Raw genomic sequence first — 22,079 nt, forward strand, 5'->3', positions numbered from 1 at the left:
CGGGATAACAGTATTTCCCCACTATTTAATGTATGTTATTATACATATAAACCTTCCTCTTCAATCACTCTATCTATTGAAAAAACCGCATGGAAATCGGTTGTGTAGTTTTGAAGATTTTAGCGTACAAAGGGACATAGGGACAGAAAAAGCAACTTTGTTTTATATTATGTAATGATAGTGAAGTTACACAATTATTATGGAATTATGTCAAATAATACACGAATGCTAAATAAACCTTAATTTGACCCACTTCCCCGTCTCCGATTAGGGTGAAATTTTGCACACGCTCTGAGTTCTGGTGACAATACATGACTAGCTAAAAACGTCATTTCAAATCCAATATGGCGGCCCCTCCAAAATGGCGGACTGGCTATTTGAAATCCATCCATGATGTGGGTATCAAATGAAAGGCTTTGCTGTCAGGAATACGAAAAAATAGTAGAAAATAAAAATAATAATTAAAAAATCTTAAAAGTAGGAAACAAGATGTTTGTTAAAGCAAACGGTTTTTTTTTCAGTGAACTGTGAAAACAATAATAAATAAGTGGTATATATATATAGGTAGACGTACCGTGCGGCGGCGGCGCGGTGCTGGGCGGGCGCGGCGCGGCCCTCGCTGTGCGTGCGCACGCTGCGCTCGTCGCCGCGGCACACGCACTCCTCTGCCAACACACAACGTATTCTACATTATTCATTTTAACGCCCACTTTCACTAAACATAATAATAGTCGTGGTGGCCTAGTGGTCAAAAGAACCAACCTCTCTGAGGGCGCGAGTTCGAATCCAGGTCAAGCAAGTACCAATGCAACTTTTCTAAGTTTGTATGTACTTTCTAAGTATATCTTAGACACCAATGGCTGATAAAAAGGTTAAGACAAAACATCTTGAGGAAACCTGGACTATATAGTCTGAAATCACCAACCCGCATTGAGCAAGCGTGGTGATTAATGCTCAATCCTTCTCCGTGTGAGAGGAGGCCTGTGCCCAGAAACTGTAATAAAACGGAAACTTTTTTTTGTTTATACCCTAAAGGTTCTGAAACTGCTGAACTGATTTGAAGAAAAAAACACAATTGATAAACTTCTCTTTATGAGTATGATATCATACCATATCATGGTACCTAGCACTTACGGAACGCTGGTGAAACTGCCGCTGGTGAAACTGTGGGAAAACTGCGGGATAGTTAAGACCGCACCGCGGATTTTTTGATTTTAGATAGCTCCGCCCACTACACTTCCGCGTCTATCGCGTCGCGCAAGCTATACTCTTCACTCAATGTGTAAAATTTGAACTTCGCGCCAATCGCACACGCCGAGGTCAGCGCGGGGTCAGGAGAACCGAACAGGGAAGATAGGGAGCCGCAACTTACCTAAGTTTTTTATTTTTTGATCGGATTTTTTTTTTGTTGTACTTACAAAAATTATTTGTAATGAAAACTTTTTATGAAGAGTAATATGATAATTTGGACGCGTATGGTTGTGTGTATGTATGTGTGGTGTGTCGTGTATGTGTGTTTGTATATCCAGAACGGATAAATCGATATGTACTTATTTAGGTTTTTTTGTTTGAAATGAAATTAATCGGGAGTGTTCCTAGCTTTATTTGGTGAATATCGGCCCAAGATGGCCGCCGCCACAAAATGGCGAATAACATATTTTTTTTACAATTCCTTCAGTATGGATATCAAATGAAAGGGCTTGATTAGTATGTAGAATCATGTATAATATTATTTAAAGTCCAAGATAGCCACCGCCAGAAAATGCTGAATTGCATTGTTTTTTTATAGCTCTCTCAATATGGGTATCAAATGAAAGCGTTTGACCAGTGTTACATAATTTATACTAATGTTATAAAGAGGGAAGATTTGATTGTTTGTTTCTGTGGATTGTATAAGCTCTGAAACTGCTTAACTGATTTGATTTGCTTTCACAATTAGAGATTTACACTATCCCCAGTGAATGTAGGCCATATTTTATCCGGGCACAGGAAGAAGTTCCCCGGGAATGCGGCTAAAATCGCGTTAAACAGCTAGTAAAAATTAAGTGGTTAAGGAATAAAAGCGTCGCAGATCTTGTGTGTTATGTATGCTATAAATGTATGTAGTGAAGCTGTAAGGTATCAAAGAAGTAATGAAGCTAAGTAATTCATTTTTAAACATATTTATTAAAACTGAAATATAAATAATAATATAATGTAAAAAAAAAAAGAATTTATAGTATAACACGGTCTCCATAGATTTTTTGTTCTCAGAGTGCTTATAGTAAGTTCAACTCAGTCTTGCGCGCGGTTATGTGTGGGTAACCCTTGTACATATACAGTGACTTTGTGTGCGTGACAAGAGGTACAGTCGGGTACAAATACAGTTATTTAGGGGTTACGGCTGTTTAAGGAAAAACAGTTATTACGTAATTTAATGTTTATTTATCTGTGTAAATATCTATTGAAATTATTAAGTTAGTTTTTGATTTGTTTAATACCCAATAAAAATATTTATTTATTTATAATGATTCTGAATCGCTACTTGAAAAATCAAGTCCACACTTTTATTTATTGTCCTCGTACCCCGAGCTAGAAAATATGTAAGGAGTATTTAATTCATCTTAGATATTTCACCTCATTTATTTCTTAGATACTGTCAATGTCAATTTGAAAAAACTTATGAGAAAATAATGAAAAACTGTAAGATGTAGGTAATAATAAAAAGCTTTGGATGTTGTTTCATTTTTTGAATCGCTACCTGACTCCTTAAACATTTTCTTCGTGAACAACTAGACATTTTTGTAAACGACTGTACCCATAACAAAAAGCGATAAGAACACGTTCATATGCTCGGACGACGTCACTGTCACACGAGCGAAAGTTGTATATTTACAAGCCGACGCACACATAGGGCCGCGCGCAAATCTGAGTTATCGTCACAAATTATTATACCTACGGCCGGAGCGACAACATGCGCAGGTCCGACCTCGACGAGGGCTATCGCCGGACTGGCTCGTCTCCGTACACATTGTGTATCAATCGCTAGAGCACGGACATAAGGTTCAGAATTGCGTAGCGTCTATCATGATCGCTGCCGCTCAAAAAATCCAATATCTTAAAACTTTAATTAAAAATGTTTGGTAATAGTTATGGAAAAATGACTTTGACAGAACGTTAATATTGATGTTAAGAATATATTAGAGTAATTTTGAAACATAAAGATAGTGTAACTTCCTTGTAATTTCAAAAATAGTACTTTTTTAGACGTGTTTTCGGAATTAATTATGATCGAGTAAAATTATCAGTATCGTGTTTTCGTTCTGGCAGAATCTAGATAAAGATATCAATTTACCTATATCAAAATTTCAGATCCATTGGTAAGCGGGTAGTCCTATAATTTGGCATGGCAAACGGCTATCAAAATCACGGTGGCGTCTTAATGCTATCTGCCAGATATCAAAAGTTATAATTTTATTTGCCCCAACGTGCAGCTGGCTATAATTATGTGAGGAACCCTCTTTCCGTCAGATTTCAAGTCAAATTATCAATAGACAAATATACTAGCTTATTCTAACGATTGCTCTCTTGGAAATTACTTTGCATACCGGGATGAAAAGTGTGTTTTTTTTAATTCGGCCAATAGTTCCTTAGGTTTTTGAAGTAAAAAACAAACTCTTCAGCTTTATAACATTAGCATAGATTACGTTCAGACACGAAACAGAGAGATATAGCTAGTGTTTACGACAATTACAGACGTGCACAACATTCAAAACGATGTAAAAGATTTTTTTTTTATGTTAACTTAGTTGAATCTTGTGGACTTACCTTTATATTTGTATTCAGTGGCGGCGTGTATCGAGAGATCGGCGGATCGCTCGCTGGTTCGCGACTCGTGCAAGCTCAAGGAACCTCTGTCACTCGCTGTCATAAACAACATATTATTTTAATTATTTATTTCCACATTTATATGAATGTATTTTTTTGCTACATGTTAGCTATTAATGTCGTGATTACATTCTGATTAAATAATTTATTAACAGACATTCTGAAAACATACATTAAATTCTTCTTGCTACATCATCTAAAATAGGTATATGATAGATTGGAAGTTATCTACGATTTAAAAATACAATCGAAAAGATGGGATAAATTAAAGAATATCAGCATGTTTATCATCATCAGTGACCTATAAATACAACACAAGATATTCTAGAAAAGGGCACGCCACCATCGTAGCGGTAAGTCCCCTCTTTGAGGAGTGGCTCGGGAGGAGACATGGTGCCCTCACGTACCGCATGACGCAGGTCCTCACCGGACACGGTTGTTTCGGGAGGTACCTGCACCGCATCGGTCGTGAGGAGGCGCCCGGGTGTCACCATTGTGCGGACAGCTCCGAGGACACGGTGGACCACACGGTCCAGGTGTGCCCCGCATGGGAGGGGCACCGCCGGGTCCTCGTCGAGGCTTTGGGCGGCGGCGACCTCTCGCGTCCGGCCCTGATCCAGGCCATGGTCCGGGGCGAGAGGGAATGGGTTGCCGTCGCCTCCTTCTGCGAAGCAGTCATGCTCGAGAAGGAGGAGGCGGAACGCCAGAGAGTTCGCACCTCTCATCCCGGCCGCCGCGCTGGACCAGGTAGACACCATGGGCGCCGGGTGTCGCGAGATGACTCCCGGCCACCGTAGGCGTGGGTCTGTGGGCGGTGAGTTCGGGTGGCTCATCGTCCCTCTGTCTGCTTAGACGACAGACCCCAGCGGGGCCCAGCAGGGCCAAGGCCTGCCGGGGCTGCGGGTTGTTCGAAAGAGATACCGCGGCCCTGGCACATAAAAGGCCCACGACGGAACACGACGGTTTTTAGTCAGTAAGAGTCTGACACTCCCTCCTGCTAACCCACAGCGGGAGGGGTCATTTGATGATTTTTAATGTCGCTAAAAAAAACAAAAAGATATTCTAGAAGGGACCATAGATATGGGCCATCATTATATGCAGCTAAAATTAACTAATTTATAAATAGTTAATTAAAAACTGTAACATCATGTTAAACATACCGTATTTAGAATGTGACAGTTCGAGCGAGTCTTGAAACTCTCTGGTCAAAGACTCTATGGTGCTCGCCGGGCTCGGTAGTGCCATAGACTGGTTTACTGCACTTGGCGGTGGCGGCTAAACATATAAATAAAGTAAAGTTTTACCCAACATATAGAAGGGATTTTAGAAAAAATCGAATAAACAAGCTCATCAGCTTTATAATTCAGGTTAGATCATTTTAGCAAAATTCCTACATATTTAAACATGCGAATCTAAGGTAATTTTACCATCTTCATAGGATAGTAGTGTCATTGAAATTGGCAGCTGTATGTAGTTGTAATAATTTTAGCGTTTTTTTTTAGTGTATTTCAGACTATACATTTTATTTATTATATTTAAATAATAACCCATATACCATCAACTAGATCATTTCATAACAGTAAACTATCCTATGTGTAGAAAGACGACGTCGACGTAGACGTCTTTCTCAAGGTCGACTCTATCTCTGTACCAAATTTTATTAAAATCAGTTCAGTGGTTTATACGTGAAAGCGTAACAGACAGACAGACAGAGTTACTTTCGCATTTATAATATTAGTAGGGATAGTAGAGAATGTAGGGATTATATTATAAAATAACTACGTGATAATTTCTCACCTCAACGATCAAAGAATCGAGCTGCGGTTTGTCTGGTCGCCGCGCGATGTATCGATACTCGTCCGTGTCCGTCGTGCACACGCTGAGGTTGTCGCCGTCCGTCGTCGACAGCGACTGCGAACCGTGCAGCTTGTCTGTTCACATCATATAACTAAATTAAAACCAGGAAAATTGTATTGAAAGAACTTATTTACCTTTTTTTTGGGGGGAAATCATCAGATGGGGGGATATCTATGTGGGTGCAGCGTGATAGTGTCAGATTATATACCTAAGCCTTTTGTGTACGAAGACCGAATAATCCCGCAGTAGCGGGGTAGCATCGGGTGGCACTCAGGGCGGACTGCCTATTGAGCGCCCCCAAAAAGAACGACAAAATATAATCACGGACTATAGTTGTAAATTAAAGTACTTAAAAATCGAATAGAAATCATTAATGGTGCTTTTTTCTAGGTTTAACATTGAGAAACCGGAGACATCCTCGTCGTGTAGATATGTGCCGACCGAGATGGCATCCCCGAGACGAGGTATCCGCCCCTCCCTTATGCCGCTACTAGGCGGCTGTGCTGCAGGCTGTATGTGTCGGTACGTACTGCGCTTGCGTCGTCGCGGCGGCGCTTGGGGCCCGGCGGCTGTGCTGCAGGCTGTATGTGTCGGTACGTACTGCGCTTGCGTCGTCGCGGCGGCGCTTGGGGCCCGGCGGCTGTGCTGCAGGCTGTATGTGTCGGTACGTACTGCGCTTGCGTCGTCGCGGCGGCGCTTGGGGCCCGGCGGCTGTGCTGCAGGCTGTATGTGTCGGTACGTACTGCGCTTGCGTCGTCGCGGCGGCGCTTGGGGCCCGGCGGCTGTGCTGCAGGCTGTATGTGTCGGTACGTACTGCGCTTGCGTCGTCGCGGCGGCGCTTGGGGCCCGGCGGCTGTGCTGCAGGCTGTATGTGTCGGTACGTACTGCGCTTGCGTCGTCGCGGCGGCGCTTGGGGCCCGGCGGCTGTGCTGCAGGCTGTATGTGTCGGTACGTACTGCGCTTGCGTCGTCGCGGCGGCGCTTGGGGCCCGGCGGCTGTGCTGCAGGCTGTATGTGTCGGTACGTACTGCGCTTGCGTCGTCGCGGCGGCGCTTGGGGCCCGGCGGCTGTGCTGCAGGCTGTATGTGTCGGTACGTACTGCGCTTGCGTCGTCGCGGCGGCGCTTGGGGCCCGGCGGCTGTGCTGCAGGCTGTATGTGTCGGTACGTACTGCGCTTGCGTCGTCGCGGCGGCGCTTGGGGCCCGGCGGCTGTGCTGCAGGCTGTATGTGTCGGTACGTACTGCGCTTGCGTCGTCGCGGCGGCGCTTGGGGCCCGGCGGCTGTGCTGCAGGCTGTATGTGTCGGTACGTACTGCGCTTGCGTCGTCGCGGCGGCGCTTGGGGCCCGGCGGCTGTGCTGCAGGCTGTATGTGTCGGTACGTACTGCGCTTGCGTCGTCGCGGCGGCGCTTGGGGCCCGGCGGGCGGGGCGCAGGACCCGCTGACGGCGACGATGGCGCCGCCCCCGCGACTGTGCTTCAAACTATTCGCTTTCGTGCTGGCGATCACGTCCGGCTCAGCCATCGCTAGCACTGGATAAAAGTCAGTTCAATTAGTAAAGAAACAGATTTAAAAAATATATTAAATCGTAAAAATATTATATCGATATTCATTGAATGTGTGTATCTCTTTTATATAACATTCTACTCACCGTTCTGAGTTCTGGCATCGGCCGCGAGTTGTTCATCGGATATAGTGGAGGGCTCCCTCGACGACACCGATGGTACCGCCGCGGTATCACGGATATTCGCTGTTCAACAAACAAACAAATATAAAGCACTGGGTGCGTATTTAATCCCTACTAGCTCGATAAATGACTTACAGTGAGACTCCGAGGCGCCGCTGAGTATCCTGCCGATCCTGCCGAGTGACGTCATACTCTGCAGACTCATTGTGTCGTGAGCGATTATCCTGCAAATGTATTATTACTTGAGACCTGATGGTTTAGTAATACTACCTATGTTATAAGCCGCATCCCGTAGCCTCATGGTGACAAAAACGAAAACCCTAAAACCTTCTCCCGGGTCTAAGTTACCTCCCCTCTAATTTTCAGCCAAATCGGTCAAGCCGTTTTCATGTTAAGTCGTGACAACGGAAAGCGGGTTTCACTTTTAATATATATAAAAAAGCTGTAAAAAGCTATTAGAATGTATCTGAATATTTCCTTACTTACTTGAATGGGTGTTCAGAAGTGAATGTCTGCTGGTCAACGGATCCAGTGGCATCGATGACTCCTTCATCTTCCTCTTCTGTTTGCATGCAGCGTCTCAACTCTTGGAACCTTCTTCTACCTTGGACCACCTATAAAATACGAAGACCTACTTACATCTTATATTTTATTTATATCTTCTATATCATTTCCCAAAGTCTCAAGATTTTGTCATTATGTTGAGGAAACTCCATTAATCCAGACAAAGGTAACTTTCAATTTTCAAACAGGATTTTGCTTACTTTCATCAAATTCAGTATTTCCAGATTTAAAGTGTAACCTTAATATGAACGCCTGAATTATTTTAAGCTTCAAGAATCTAAATATAAAATTATACATAGCACTCAACAGTATAAAAAAATATTACTCACACTTTTCACGGTAGTTCTGTCATCCTCTACGGCTGCAGCTTCTGTGGCTTGTGTACTGGAAGTTCCTGCTGTGGACACAGAGGGTGCCGACTCAGTCTTAGCCACCGACGGCTTGTCCTTGTCAGGGGCATCCCCACTCTCCGACACACTGATATTCTTACATAGTGAAGATCTTCTGAAAGCAATGTTCATCCACTTAAAGCACTGGTTATATTATGTCTGTAGCTTTACTATTTGCCCTTCAGTAATATTCTTAATACCAGCTGCAGTGACAAAGATACACACCACTATAAACTCTGAGAATTTGATCCAATTTAAAAATATATTATCTAACAATGCAATAAAAAGAATGAATGTTTTGATTATATTCTAACAACATACACACTTGTTCAGTCTGCTAACATAAATATGTATGTGAAAACATTGTCAATGCATCCACAAGTGGAACAAAATCATAATTAATATGTAAACCATCAACTTATTGGCTAATCATGATGTGGTCTATTAACTTATTGCTCTAGTCTAACGACCGAGTCTCGCACCGATGGATGACGGTTTTTTGCTTGCTTTAGCAGTCGCGACCGCCAAGGACGCATATCAATAGAATATTGAAACATCTGTTCGAATCATACAATCATATTTCAAAATAGACAACCACCGCCGCCTTTTTGTAAACACACCTATACCATATACTTTTATAATTTCTGCTCCATCTAGCGTATAGTTAAAGGCTCTTATAAGATCAAACTATAGTAAATCATAGTAATTGTTACAGTTTTTCACCACTTACTTTGAACCTTTAATGGGTGTGAACTCTTCAGCATCGTAGAACTCCTCGGAATCACTGCTGTCTGCCATTGTGAACCGGAAAAGATGTAGCAGCACACATAAACCACAATATAACGTAAAATTTTTTACATTATCAACAACTGAAATGTTATTTTTTTATAGAAACTATGAAAGTTAGAACCCAAATCATTCAACTTATTTGACACTAATGTAGTTTTGTGACTTTTGTGACAAAGTGACAACCGACACCTGACACTGTAGAGACATTGACATCGTTTATGACAACTGACAGCTGAAAATACTTGCCAGCTGGTTTTTTTAGCCTCGTCTTTTTACAACGTTGGCAACTTCCTTCAACTTTCGCAGCAGCGCGTTTTTCAAAAAGAAACGGTGGTAGAAAGGTAAACTATTTTACAAATCGGTACTTGTCCCACGCGGTTTCACCCGCGTCCCAGGGAAATTTCTTCACGTATAGTTATCGGCACGGATACTGAGCCCTGACCTTCACCTGCGCAGAAGCGATTTATTGGTTTATTGCCTTATGTGTACAGTGCGCAAAGCGATCCCCACTCTTCCGCCGAGAGCTCAATATCCGTGCCGGTAACTAAAACATAGCCCATGTTCATGGCAGAGAATGCGAAACAAACAAACATAGAGATACAATCTTTCCTACTTATACGTTTTGATATAGGTAGATGAAACATCTAGTGAGTGAATAGGTACATGTTCGGACTAGAAATCCGATATCCTACTTACAGCGAAATACGAATAGGTATGTCGCTGCCACATAAACTGATCCCACATAAAAATTCCTTCGAATATACAACAGTACACCATAAAAATAAACTAAAAGACATCCCGAAACCAACACATAGTAAACTGTGCCAGAAACTATCTCTCTTAAGTCCTATTTATCGAAATATATCTATTGATTCGGCAGTTTTACCTTGAGGAAGTAAAACAAATTATAAATTGAACTATAAAAGAAACCCTTAATCAAGCTCTCTAGACTTATATACGTAATGAATGATAATTTAATGAGTAATTATAAAGAGTCTAATCTAAAATCATAGAAATCTTTATATTCCAAAACTCTGAATAAGAGGCTCTACGTCATAAAGAGCAAGGTTACTATGACTGACTAATCCTTCTATGTTTCCCATTAACTTTCGTTAACAGCTGTAGCATTACCAACGTGGATTTTCCCAATATTAATGGTCAAAGTCAACAGAGACTGCTCGAGTCATCATTCTAATGTAAATGATCTGAGTAAATGATATTCATTGTTCCAATTTTTCCATCCTCCATACTATTTGTGCTGTACCTATATCGTAGGTACCTATCGCATGTGAAAAAACAGATGTGTCATTAATAACATAAGGGCCTGTGAATTCGATTCCTTTTCCTATAAATAAAATAATAGGTAGGTAGGTAAACTTTTACCGCTGCTGGCTGTGTTAATTTCTTCCTATTTGTAGTCCAATTGATTTATGAATTTTCTATTACTATTATAGCCCAAGACCAAAGTTAGGCATCAGAATTCATAAGTGACCAAGCTTAATTGCGGGTAATCTAGCTCCATACAAAATTTCAATGTAAGTTGTTAATTTATTTAATAAAAAGGGTTACGTACAAACAGACGAAGGTACTTTCACATTAAAATATTTGTAAAGATACAATTAAAATAAACACTTGACACCTTTTTTAAACGGCCTTATTTTGAATTCCCGTAGAGGTATTGTTCCCGTTACGGTCGCCGCATTCGCCACCAGCCGGACAGGCATTTTCATCCTTGCAGCTGAGGTCACTCGACACCTGAGATCCTGAAGGCATTGGCCTAACGGGAAGGTTGTCCTTGCAACTAGATTCCAGCACGTTTTATGAAAAAGTGGTTTATTTTTTCTTACAATTTATGAGATGGTTGAGATTGAGATAAATAATTTTAAAATATTCCGCATTAGCTATAAATTATTCGTACATATAAAAGCCAGAAATAACAAATCATTGATCCGATTTTAAAACACCTTCGAGACTTAATTAGAGAAAAACAAAAAAATTACTATTCAACTTTTACTTTGGAGAAGGTGGCAAATATGTATATGCAAAATTATCCTCCATGGAAGATCCGCGTTTCGGTAGATTTTTTTTAATTTGTTTCAGCTTTTTTGATTAAGTATCATGATACACAAGAAATCACGTGAAAGAAAAAATATTTTTCACTTGACTTATTTATTTGTGCTTGTATACCTACGTACGTAATTAGTTTTTTGTTTTCAATGTTTTGATGATTTTCTTAATTAATGAGCTCTATGTTAATTAAACTTTATTCCGGTATGTATAAAAAATACAAAAAGTTCACACTTTTTTCCAGAAGATATAATTTTTTTTTTGAACCGCTATTTTCTTCAAACGTCTTATCTATAGTTCGGCCATTCAGAGAATGCGTTCCTGACACGTCGCGATTGAACTGACGACGTAACTTTGCAATGGCGTTGCAGTTACGATAAAAATATTTTTGCTGGTTGTTTACCGTTTTAACAATTGAGGAGCATTAAAACAACATTATTATATCAATAATCAATGAATGTTATTACGTCGTCAGTTCAATCGCGACGTGTCAGGAACGCATTCTCTGAATGGCCGAACTATAAGGAAATATACTACCGAACGTATGACTTCATTGCAGTATTTATCACTCGCGGAATCGATGGATCCTAAAGCTTGTTACTGGGTAAAATAGAATGACAACACATAAAATTAAAATATGATAAATCACGCATTATTACACAATATTTAATAAAACACCAACAAAACAATGACATATTAGTTTTGGACACCGTGTGCCGGCTATCGCGAAAATCGACGTGGTGTACCTACCTGTCACTAAACGCGTGAATAGACAGTAAAAATAAACATTACACAATTTTTTTGGAATTTATTGGGTATAGGAACTGATTGTTAGCCAGGGCTGTGATTCGATTAGGTAAACCTTGCTGGGTATACCTATATAGAAATTGATTAGGTACACGACTGGTTTTCAAGTTCCTAGGCAACCAAAGTTTATCTAGCTGCTTATTGAAAACCTAGGTAGCCATGTAAAATTAAATATAGGATAGGAAATAATAGTGTTGTTGTTTCCGAGCTTATATCACATTCGTATTCTTAGCAGTCATCGTTCAATCATATTGCTGAAAAAGTTATATGAGACAATTTTGCTACTTTCGGATTTGGATACCATTATTCCCATGCCACAAAGTGCATCAGATGACCTTCTTTCTCAATAATAATTATTTTATTTATGATATAGTTCCTTGAATAGTCCTTCATCGGGATTGAGTTTTGCAAGTTCTTATCATTTAGTTTTAATATTGGTCTATGTTTTGTGTTGTATGTGTAAAAGGTAAGTCACCATATTTGTTTTCCTTTAGGGCCAATTAATCCAAAATAGACCACAGGTCAACAACTTGACTGCTTAATTAATTACTTTAATTGAGGGGTGACCCTTTTAGATTCGGAATTCTCCCTCACCCCCCTCAAAAGCTCATGAATACTTCACCATCCCTTTCTTTTTCTTTTGCATGGCTATCAGATCCAAATTATTAAAAAGACTTTTTGAAAGTTCAGCTATTAATATTGTTTAGGTTGTTTTCAACGTTCTCTTAATCAGTAGAATCCTGGCAAGTCCCACTCAAGTTTAGCTCAAAAAATTTGCCATAATCCAACAAAACAAAAGGATTTTTTTGTATTCCAAGAAAGCTGAAACAGGTTACTGACTCGGAATAACAATTCGGGCTGATGAAGGCAAGACATCAACAGGGGGGTCTTAAATGATCGTGACACATATCGAAGGAATACAACTAAGCGTGACATTACCTTTCGTGTTTTCAGGAAACTTCGGGCGTTCTAGACTACGTAGGACAATGATAACACAACTTTAGTAAGAAGTTTACGGCTGCCCATTGGTTGGGGGGAGATCAGGCTGTTTTGTCCTCGACATGCGTCATGCATTCGACGCAACTATAAAACACTTGACCTCCCTACTCTCGCAGTTAATCGCTCCCCCCAGCCGGCAGTGACTACACGCATCGCGTTGTGTTCCAAATTTAAACAGTTAAAAAACGTAAGTTTTTTTTTGTCTTTTTTGTACGTGCTGTGAAGGATTTACCCAAAAAACGGTTTTTTTCTATACTTTGCCAGATTTGGTTTCGTGTAGCAATCAACTAGTCGTGATGATTGTTAGAATGATTAAAGCAATTATATTCTTAACAGTGATTGAAGAGTTAATTTCGTTAAATATGTATAAGTTTATGAAATGAATAAGATGTTTCTGGAAATATCAGTAAACTTCTAGAAAATTAAAAGTAGAAATATTATTTTTTTGTCAGCGCTTATAAACATATCGTTTTAGAAGCCGGGACTTACGTTACGTTATTTGTCTTAGTTGTGTTTATTTTTTCTACAACTGACTTCTAGAATGATTCATTAATTCGTTATCTTTCTTTAAAAATCTTTCGTAGTTTCTTATGAAGTTTGCTTTTTTGTAGAAAATTAAAAACTCTGATAGTTCCTAGAGCAAAACATAAACGGGTTGAACTTGTTCTATAAAAAAAGCGTGTAATGAAATTCATTTAGCCACCTGCCACGCAATACCATTTCTAATTTCCACAGAGCTACGAAATTTAATTTCGTAATTATTGTATTAAGCTTGTTTCGTGTAGGCCTTCCTACACGCAAATGTGAAATTGGTCATTGCTTGAAACAAAAGTGTATCAGTGAAAGGCTTTACATAAAAAACTAGTTCAATTGGTCGATACGACCGTCAAGAAACGGTTAACTGAATCACTTCCCACGTTAAAATGTAATATGTGGTTATTTTATCTGACTTGAGAAAGAAAACATTCTGCAGTGACTTAAAATGAGCCTTTGTTACCACAGCTTATGATAGAAAAGATAGCTAAAACACCTTATTTAAGTACTTAGCATTTTATTTGAGCAAATATTTTCCTACACTTGTTAGATAACGTCCGCAAAAAAGTTAATATTTATTACTTCACATAATGTACATACAAAAACCTGTCGAAGTGTTTACAGACTGGTTTTTTCTTGCTATATTGACTGTACAAATATCTACATGATGCCTTTATCTAATGATGCAATAGGTACCTACAAACGATTAATGGTATTACATAGTCATCGTTGATTAGATCCGTTTATTTACTAATGTTTATTTAATCAACTGTTGTCTTGTATTTAAATCTTGGTGGATTAACTTTGTAATCATAAACAGTGCCTTATCATGAAGATACCTTATTTTATTGCTGACTAACTGTTTTCCCGCTGTTATACTCGCGTTCCATAGGAACTACTGCCTGATCCCAGATAAAATATAAACTACCTATGTCACTCCGGAAGAGCGTAGCCTTCCAACAGTGACGAATTTTTGAAATCGTTTCAGGAATTTCGACGGCTTTAGGGTCCAAGCAAATATACACAAGAGAAAATATGTTTCCTCTTATGTATATATATTAGTTATAAAAGTTCCACTCGCTTCCTTAGGGAAATGCTCGAACTAGGTCAAAAACACCTGACCGTTTACCGCGATATAGGTAATGATGAGGTCAATTTAACTATTTACAAGGACAAGTTCTGTAATTAGAACATAATATTAATTGATTCTACCTATGTGAAAGTTTAGTTCAGCTCTCACTGCATATCGAGTCACGCAAGAAGGGAAGTCGAGTCCAATGTCAACCAAAGTAGGTAAGCGTGGGTGGAAACAGTAAAGTTTTTCTGATTAGAAAATTGCATATTCATGTTTGTCATCAAAAATCGTTATCTTTTGTTGACAATCGATTCATCGCTGAAAAGGAAGGAAAATGATATCACATGAGTATACCTATTCATTTTGATGACAAATCGGAACTTTGGACGCTTCGCTTTTATAGAAAAACGCTTCAACAAATTTTGGTGAATTTCAGCTCAGAGTAAATTCCAGAGATCATATTTTCATCATCATTTGTGTCCTTGGAGAATGTCGTATCGTGGTGTAGTAAACTTCATGGTCTTATTATGAAGTAAGTAGCTAATCATACGAGTAAAATGTATGTGAAAAGTTAATTTCTTTTGCCAGGTCGAAATATATCTGCATAAAAATATTTAATTTCCATAAATTGCCTTACACAATAGCTTTCGTGTTAATTGTAAATTGTGACACGTAACAATTATAGTTTCAGTTATTAATTTTTCATAATGGGTTCAATCTACTGTGAGTAACGAAATAACTTTATGACGGTTTATTATATCATGGCCGTATGAAAACCTTTTTGGGTAACAAAAGGCTGTTCATACCATAGAGTAACATTCGGCATTCAATTTCAATCAACTTTGACTTTGAAACTAGTTCTTGTCAAACAATTTATAACTGCGTAAACTATTATTATCATAGAGTAATTTCAATTCAATTGAAAAAACAAACATGTCCGGGATAGCAGTCCACGCATCGGGGTAAAATCAAAATACCTAGCTACTTACTTAAACTTACTAGCTTCTGACCGCAGTTTCAGCCGCATCCTGAGGGAACGTACTAAACAAAATACAAAAAGTTGCATCAAAATCTGTTCTTTCACACACGAATTAGAATTTTCATTTCAAGTTAAAAAAAGTAGGCCAAAGAAATATTTAGAACCGCACTTATTTCGTTGTTGACTCATGTGCTACAAGAAAAGAAGGAAGCGTAGAAAAAACCCTACAAAATATTTGACTTAGTCATTTCACTAATTGTCCGTGTGACCTCAAAGGTTTTTATGCTGTCCAACCGTCATACCCGTTCAATTAACCTGACCTTACCTTTTGTCACAACATTCTATACAGTTAGAGAATTGTTCGATTAGTTTCCGCCCTCCTTGGCTTACCATTCACCGTTTACCTTCATTTTTAAGGCTTTAGTTACCTTTTCCTATGGTTCTGCTATACTTTCTTAACATTCAACCGTTGGGCATCGCTTTTCTGTTCGGCGGTGAATCTAAATCATCAACATCGTCAGCCATTTTATCGTCCCACTGCGGAGTACGGTCCTTTTCTCAATCAGAGAAGGTATGAGCGTTAATGACCACCCTTGCTGAAGGATTAGCGATTTCAGACTGCAAAGTCCAGATTCAAAGTCCAATTACCACAAATTATTTTCTCTATATTCAGTCACCGTTATAGCTTAACTTTGCTTCTGTTGAAATTGTCGTCCTTATTTATTTGCAGCTTTTTAGATTCCTCTAATACTTACAGTAAATACATTATTATCGTGCATGTGTTAACCTAATATGAATACAGATTTATCACTCTTAGAGTATGACATAATAATTATCGTTATGTACAAATAAACGTGGGTTTTTCCCAAGGATATTAAGGTTTTCAAACGGCTTATTGTATTCCGTATTTGTTATTAAACGATCAGCTAGCTCCTAGGTCTGGTCTCTGGTCTTCTCTGGGCTTCATTCTCTGGTCTTTATCTTCTACATGTTTTCTTGATAATTACTTTTCCACTTCCGACTGGATGTTAGCAGGAAACTCGGCTAATTTAGGTAGGTAGACCTTGTCTTGTGCAACTAAATAATATGTAGGTTTCCAACGCTGGTTGTATATTTAGATGTTCCGCAACCATGATTTCCTGCGCCTTCCATCGCGGCATTTTCCTTTTATTTTACCTGTTATTATAAATTGTAACAGTACTTAGAATACTTTTGAATATTCAGAGAGTTAGGACTATGAACCGACTAAACGTATGAGACAACTTCGCTGGGATTTGCAAGACATGGCATAATTATGGAGTACCGGATAAAACCAGAAATCTTACCATGTTCTAGACCCACGGTCATGGACACAATATGTCGGTTACGTACGATGGAACCTCCGTTTTACCGAGTCATTATTACGATTTATATCGAGTCACTATTACAGTCATCTTTATTACGTAAACATAGGTACGTTTTTATAGTCATCATTACGTTTTTTTTTTGTGGAATCATCGGGCAATGTGGCAAATCCATAAATAAATATTATGTACCTGTTATCTTAGTTACGGGAGGTATGCATCATACTTAAGCTATATCGTTCGATATATTGTGTTAAATAATAAAATTGTTTTAACTTAAACCATTATCGGCTTACAACACATTTAACCACTCGAGATAAATGCAGTATTATTTACAATGTTAATAAATTATTATCTTCAATTTGCCTGCTTTTATAGCATTTTAATTGCACTTGTTGATTTGGATTCACTAAACACACAATTAAATCTTCAACCTAAATGAAGTTCTTACCTGACTAATTAATACTTACGTTGGCTCCGTGAAATAGGACGATTGACCCTGCTCAAATTCAACAATCGGAATTTGAAAATTATAAATCATATCTACTCACCTACGTTGAATATTATTTTATTAACGATCAGATCATAAGTTCTATTTATCAAACACAGTACCGGATCTCATACTCTCAGCAGCTGTTTTTTACCCTCCTACCGAAGGATAATGTTTTTATATACAGTTTTTGTTCTTTGCAGCGATATGCCCATCGATCTGTACTACGTGCCGGGCTCCGCCCCTTGCCGCGCCGTGCTCCTTACAGCCAAGGCCCTCAACCTGAACCTAAACCTTAAGCTCGTAGACCTGCACCATGGGGAACACCTCAAGCCAGAGTACATTAAGGTGAGTACTTTACAATCTTCAACAAAGAAAAACACAAGGCAAAAAGGAATAGGGAATGAGAAGTTCATAAACAGTGGATGTTGCCAAATAGGTCCAGTTCAGCATTATGCCAGACAACTGGTGTCTGATGCTGGCTAGAATATCATTAGCGCATAGTTTGGCTGCGCTGTGGTATCCCGAAATTGTTGTGGATATAACACACAAAAATTTTCAGTAGGAACATCAATTTAAGTAGTCCAGAAATGCCTTAAATATTATTTTGCTCCACATACAGAAGGAAGAGTTTTTGATGAGCTCCCCATCATTATTATCACCACGGACGAACCTATAGAAAGGAAGATTGCGTTTAAGTAGTAACAAAATTATCAGGATTTTGATTTAAAAAAACACATCCATAATCCTTAACCTGACCAGGAACGTTAATTACTACCTATTGTTTATTTAGGTACTAAAATGTATTTATAACATAGTATGTGGTCAGGATTGAGGAAAACTAATGTAGGTAAGCAAATTCTTAATTGGCAAAGGCAAAAGCTTTGAATAACAAAGAATATTTCCTGTTTCTGTTGCTACACAGACAAGTTAATTGACAATTAGGTAGATACTCAATCTAAAACACATTTAAAGCTAAACTGCTTACAAGTCCAAAAGGATACTTTTTCATACATTTGTTGCTAATGACGATATTTTTGATACTTCTGATGAACTTAGCCTAGTACCTAAATGGCTGAGAGAATCTTACCCACAGAGTTAAATGCTCCCACTAACTACGTACTCGATTTCAAACACTCATTGAATATTTCCTAATCTAGAACAGAATGCTAGGAACCCATGGCAGGCGGCCAGCGTTTCCTATCGCGGTACAAATCTAAATCTCCACTAACAACGTATATTCAACTCTATAACTTAAAGCCTTAGGTTTATAATACCTTAAAGGTACTCATTTGAAGGTCGCATAGACAGTGATGTAATTTTGCAGTAGGAATTTAGGTTCATTGAATCTTTTTGAGGACAATGAGCGTTTCCAATGCACGGTGTTGTTAGTAAGTTTTGAGTCAATATTTGTTTTGAGTATTATCAGTCATTGCATAGACAGGCAGGGTGTCTGTGTATCTAATGAAGATATCTTAGATTTTATCGTTGTTATAATGAAGTAAGATACAACAATTTAATTTTGTTAGGTACTTTGCAAATGTTTTTCGCTCTGTATTTTGGTGTAGATATAGGTCTATCGCATTAGCTAATAGGCAGGTATCTAGTCCTAGCAGCTGAATGATTTCACATGGGAAATAAACTTTTTTTAATAGTGCACACCACACCCTCTTGACTACGGAAAAAACGGAGACTCTTTCAAGTACCTATATAATTATAGACCTATTCAACTTCATGGCTGATTCCACAATCATAAGTAGGCTTAGCATAACCTTGGAAGATTAATTAGTACCTACATGCATGTCCCTTCTATAAGACATTCCATCAGTTATATTATAAAGCAGGTATATTAAATAACTCGCGGATCGTTGGCTACCTTCCTCAGTTAATGGAAACATAAACCGGTTTCCGAACGTGTTATTACGTGGTACAAAGATTGTTTCAAATGACTTTGGAACAGGTAAGCTCGGTTTCGGACGTTATAAATTTGGTAAAAACCTGTTTTCTGAAAAAAAGACTAGGCAAAACCTAAAAGACGAAGTTAATTTTAAGATCATTATGTTGGAATTTTGAGAGATTAGAGAAACATAAAAAGCGGCGATGTCTAGAATTTTAGGTATCAAATCAAAAATATGAATTCGAGTTTTTACAAAATCGTGGGAGTGGAGGTATAATTTATTTAAATAATTCGTTAGTATGGACATGAATAAACCCGAGAGATATTCTGTATACAAGATTGGTCAATCTAAAATTTGATTCGCCTTTAACTTAAATGAGTATCAAAAATGAGTAACATCCCTAACTAATTGTTCTCTCCTCAGCTAAACCCCCAACACACAGTCCCCACACTAGTTGACGACGGGTTCTCAATCTGGGAGTCCCGAGCTATCATCACATACTTGGTGAACAAATATGCCAAGGGCAGCGGCCTGTACCCCGAGGAGCCTAAAGCGAGGGCCCTAGTAGACCAGCGCCTGTATTTCGATATTGGCACTCTGTACCAGAGATTTGCTGATTACTTCGTGAGTATTTCTACTTTGCTTATTTTTCCCTTATATGCAAAAATGTGGGTCTTTATAATGCTTACTGTTTGAGTATTTATCTGTGGAGATGCCAAGACTTATATACCTATGTTTTTAAGATTTTGTAAAAAATGCACTATAGCGTCTTACGTCATATCATATCGTATGTATATTGCATTCCATAATGTACATTAGGCGGAGAATATAAAATGATTGTCACAATTATGGACCCTGATGGGCACAGCAATAAAGTCATCATGCTGTTAGTTGTCTGTGACAAACCGATGTTTGAATTACAATGAGTAGTTGCACTTACCCGACTGAATATCAAACAATACGGAGATTGACATCTTATTCAAGCTAAGTACACCTCGTCATGTCCTAACTATCCTCTATTTCCAGTACCCACAAGTATTCGGTGGTGCGCCCGCTGACAAGGACAAGCTAGCCAAGATCGAAGATGCTCTTCAGCTCCTCAACACATTCCTGGAAGGGCAGAAGTTCTGCGCCGGCCCCAACCTGACACTCGCTGACCTAAGCCTTATCGCCAGTGTGTCAAGCTTCGAAGCCTCGGATATTGACTTCAAGAAGTACCCTAATGTTAAGAGGTAATACACTTAAGTTACTAATTAACCTTTATTTGGTTGTATTACATTAAGATACATACCTACATATATGCAAACTCCTATTTATACAACTACATCAACAATCTAAAAATTTACAAAGGCAAAATCAAAAATGATGTTAGTTAGGTGTTGGGTAAATCCCATGCCTTTTATGGAAGTGCGTCAGCAGGATATTGAGGAAAACATTAATGTAACTGTCGAACTCTGTCATCATTATCATTCTACCTCTAAATCCTCTAATTAGCGTAACTATTGTATTGTAGGTATATTGTGGGAGACTTCTGCGAGTAGGCACAAAAATTTATCTCAGTTGCCAGAGTTAGCTGGGTGAATTTCTGTCGTGACTTTTATGTCAAGGTTTCCTCATTGTTAAGGCACACACACATAACGCAAGATGCCGTGACGAGACTGCTCGGCGCCTGACCACGACTTGCTGAAGTACCTACCTACTTATAACCTACGTGGCGTAACGTGGAACAAAGTGAAAAAGGGCTTGTACTTATATGAAGTTAGGTTTAACTAAACTAACCATTCATTTGGAAATAAATAATTACTTGCCAGATTGATCTGTACGCCAACATACCATAAAAAGACCTTTAACAATTTTTAACCTAGCCGGAATGTTACTAACATTACCTACTATTCTTTTGCAGATGGTATGAAACAGTGAAGACATCGGCGCCCGGCTACCAAGAGGCTAACGAGAAGGGTTTGGACGCCTTCAAGGGGCTCGTCAACAGTATGATGAAGAAGTAACTCAAGCATCCTCAAACCAGCTCCATTCGTTTATACAGATGACAATAAACCAACGAAGCTCAATAAACATCACTCTTTACGTCAACCAAGTTATTATTGAGACTTCGTTTAACCAGATTTAAAGAAATATTTTTATACTGGCTTTTCCTACTCTCTGGTTCGTCTATCTATGATCGGATTTTTTCAATTTTCTTTTGGATAATCGAATGGAGTCGTTTCATGATACACAGTATAAAATGCTGTCACTTTCACAAATTGTTTTCTCAAGTTACACCGTTTTACATTCTGATTTATTTAAGAATAGGTTATAAGGCACGAATAAAAGTTAATATAAAAACAGATTGTTTAATTTCGATAACAGGTTCTACCATAAATATGGCAAACTGCTTGAAGCCTTTAAAATTACCAAAACTTGAAAGCATGCAAGTTGAACTCGACTGGATGACTGTGTCTATTATATACCAGTAAGTACACATGTCACGTGGAAACCAGTCTGCGCACCCGGATAAAGCCATAGCCTTCCATGAGAAATGTGCTGTCTGACACTGAAAGATTTTTTCAAAACCATTCAAAACGCCCCAGGACCAGTGGTTCGCGCCAAATATACAAACTCTTCAGCATATTCAGTCCAACTGTGATTGGTGTAAGGAAACTAAACATTTTAAAGTTTTAAACGTCTTTTGGAAGTAGAAGGAAGAACAGACTTCAAAAAGGTTCTCAATTCGACCGTA

General features: G+C 38.8%; 2 protein-coding genes across 4 annotated transcripts in view; one reads left to right on the forward strand and one right to left on the reverse strand.

Moving 5' to 3' along the window:
* LOC124634205 (WD repeat-containing protein 44) overlaps positions 1–9,304 on the reverse strand; it is a 27,932-nt gene extending 18,628 nt beyond the window's left edge. For 2 of the 3 annotated variants that reach the window (XM_047169637.1, XM_047169636.1), the window contains exons 1-10: positions 9,092–9,304; positions 8,302–8,476; positions 7,895–8,022; positions 7,544–7,632; positions 7,373–7,471; positions 7,107–7,253; positions 5,665–5,798; positions 5,028–5,142; positions 3,808–3,903; positions 575–665 (exon numbers count right to left, since the gene is read on the reverse strand). In XM_047169637.1, the coding sequence (XP_047025593.1) occupies positions 575–665; positions 3,808–3,903; positions 5,028–5,142; positions 5,665–5,798; positions 7,107–7,253; positions 7,373–7,471; positions 7,544–7,632; positions 7,895–8,022; positions 8,302–8,476; positions 9,092–9,159 (1,142 nt within the window). In that variant the 5' untranslated portion in view covers positions 9,160–9,304. The remainder of the gene's footprint in view (positions 1–574; positions 666–3,807; positions 3,904–5,027; positions 5,143–5,664; positions 5,799–7,106; positions 7,254–7,372; positions 7,472–7,543; positions 7,633–7,894; positions 8,023–8,301; positions 8,477–9,091) is intronic. The other variant, XM_047169638.1, reaches the window with a different exon arrangement.
* Positions 9,305–13,073: 3,769 nt separating this feature from the next.
* On the forward strand, positions 13,074–21,685 carry LOC124634335 (glutathione S-transferase 1-like). Its single transcript, XM_047169878.1, has 5 exons — positions 13,074–13,210; positions 17,648–17,792; positions 19,766–19,966; positions 20,369–20,574; positions 21,246–21,685. The coding sequence occupies exons 2-5, from the start codon at positions 17,652–17,654 to the stop codon at positions 21,346–21,348; spliced, it is 651 nt and encodes a 216-aa protein (XP_047025834.1). The 5' UTR covers positions 13,074–13,210; positions 17,648–17,651; the 3' UTR covers positions 21,349–21,685.
* Positions 21,686–22,079: the final 394 nt, after the last annotated feature.

The sequence above is a fragment of the Helicoverpa zea genome, chromosome 11, assembly GCF_022581195.2.
Source record: "Helicoverpa zea isolate HzStark_Cry1AcR chromosome 11, ilHelZeax1.1, whole genome shotgun sequence".
NCBI classification, from domain to species: domain Eukaryota; kingdom Metazoa; phylum Arthropoda; class Insecta; order Lepidoptera; family Noctuidae; genus Helicoverpa; species Helicoverpa zea.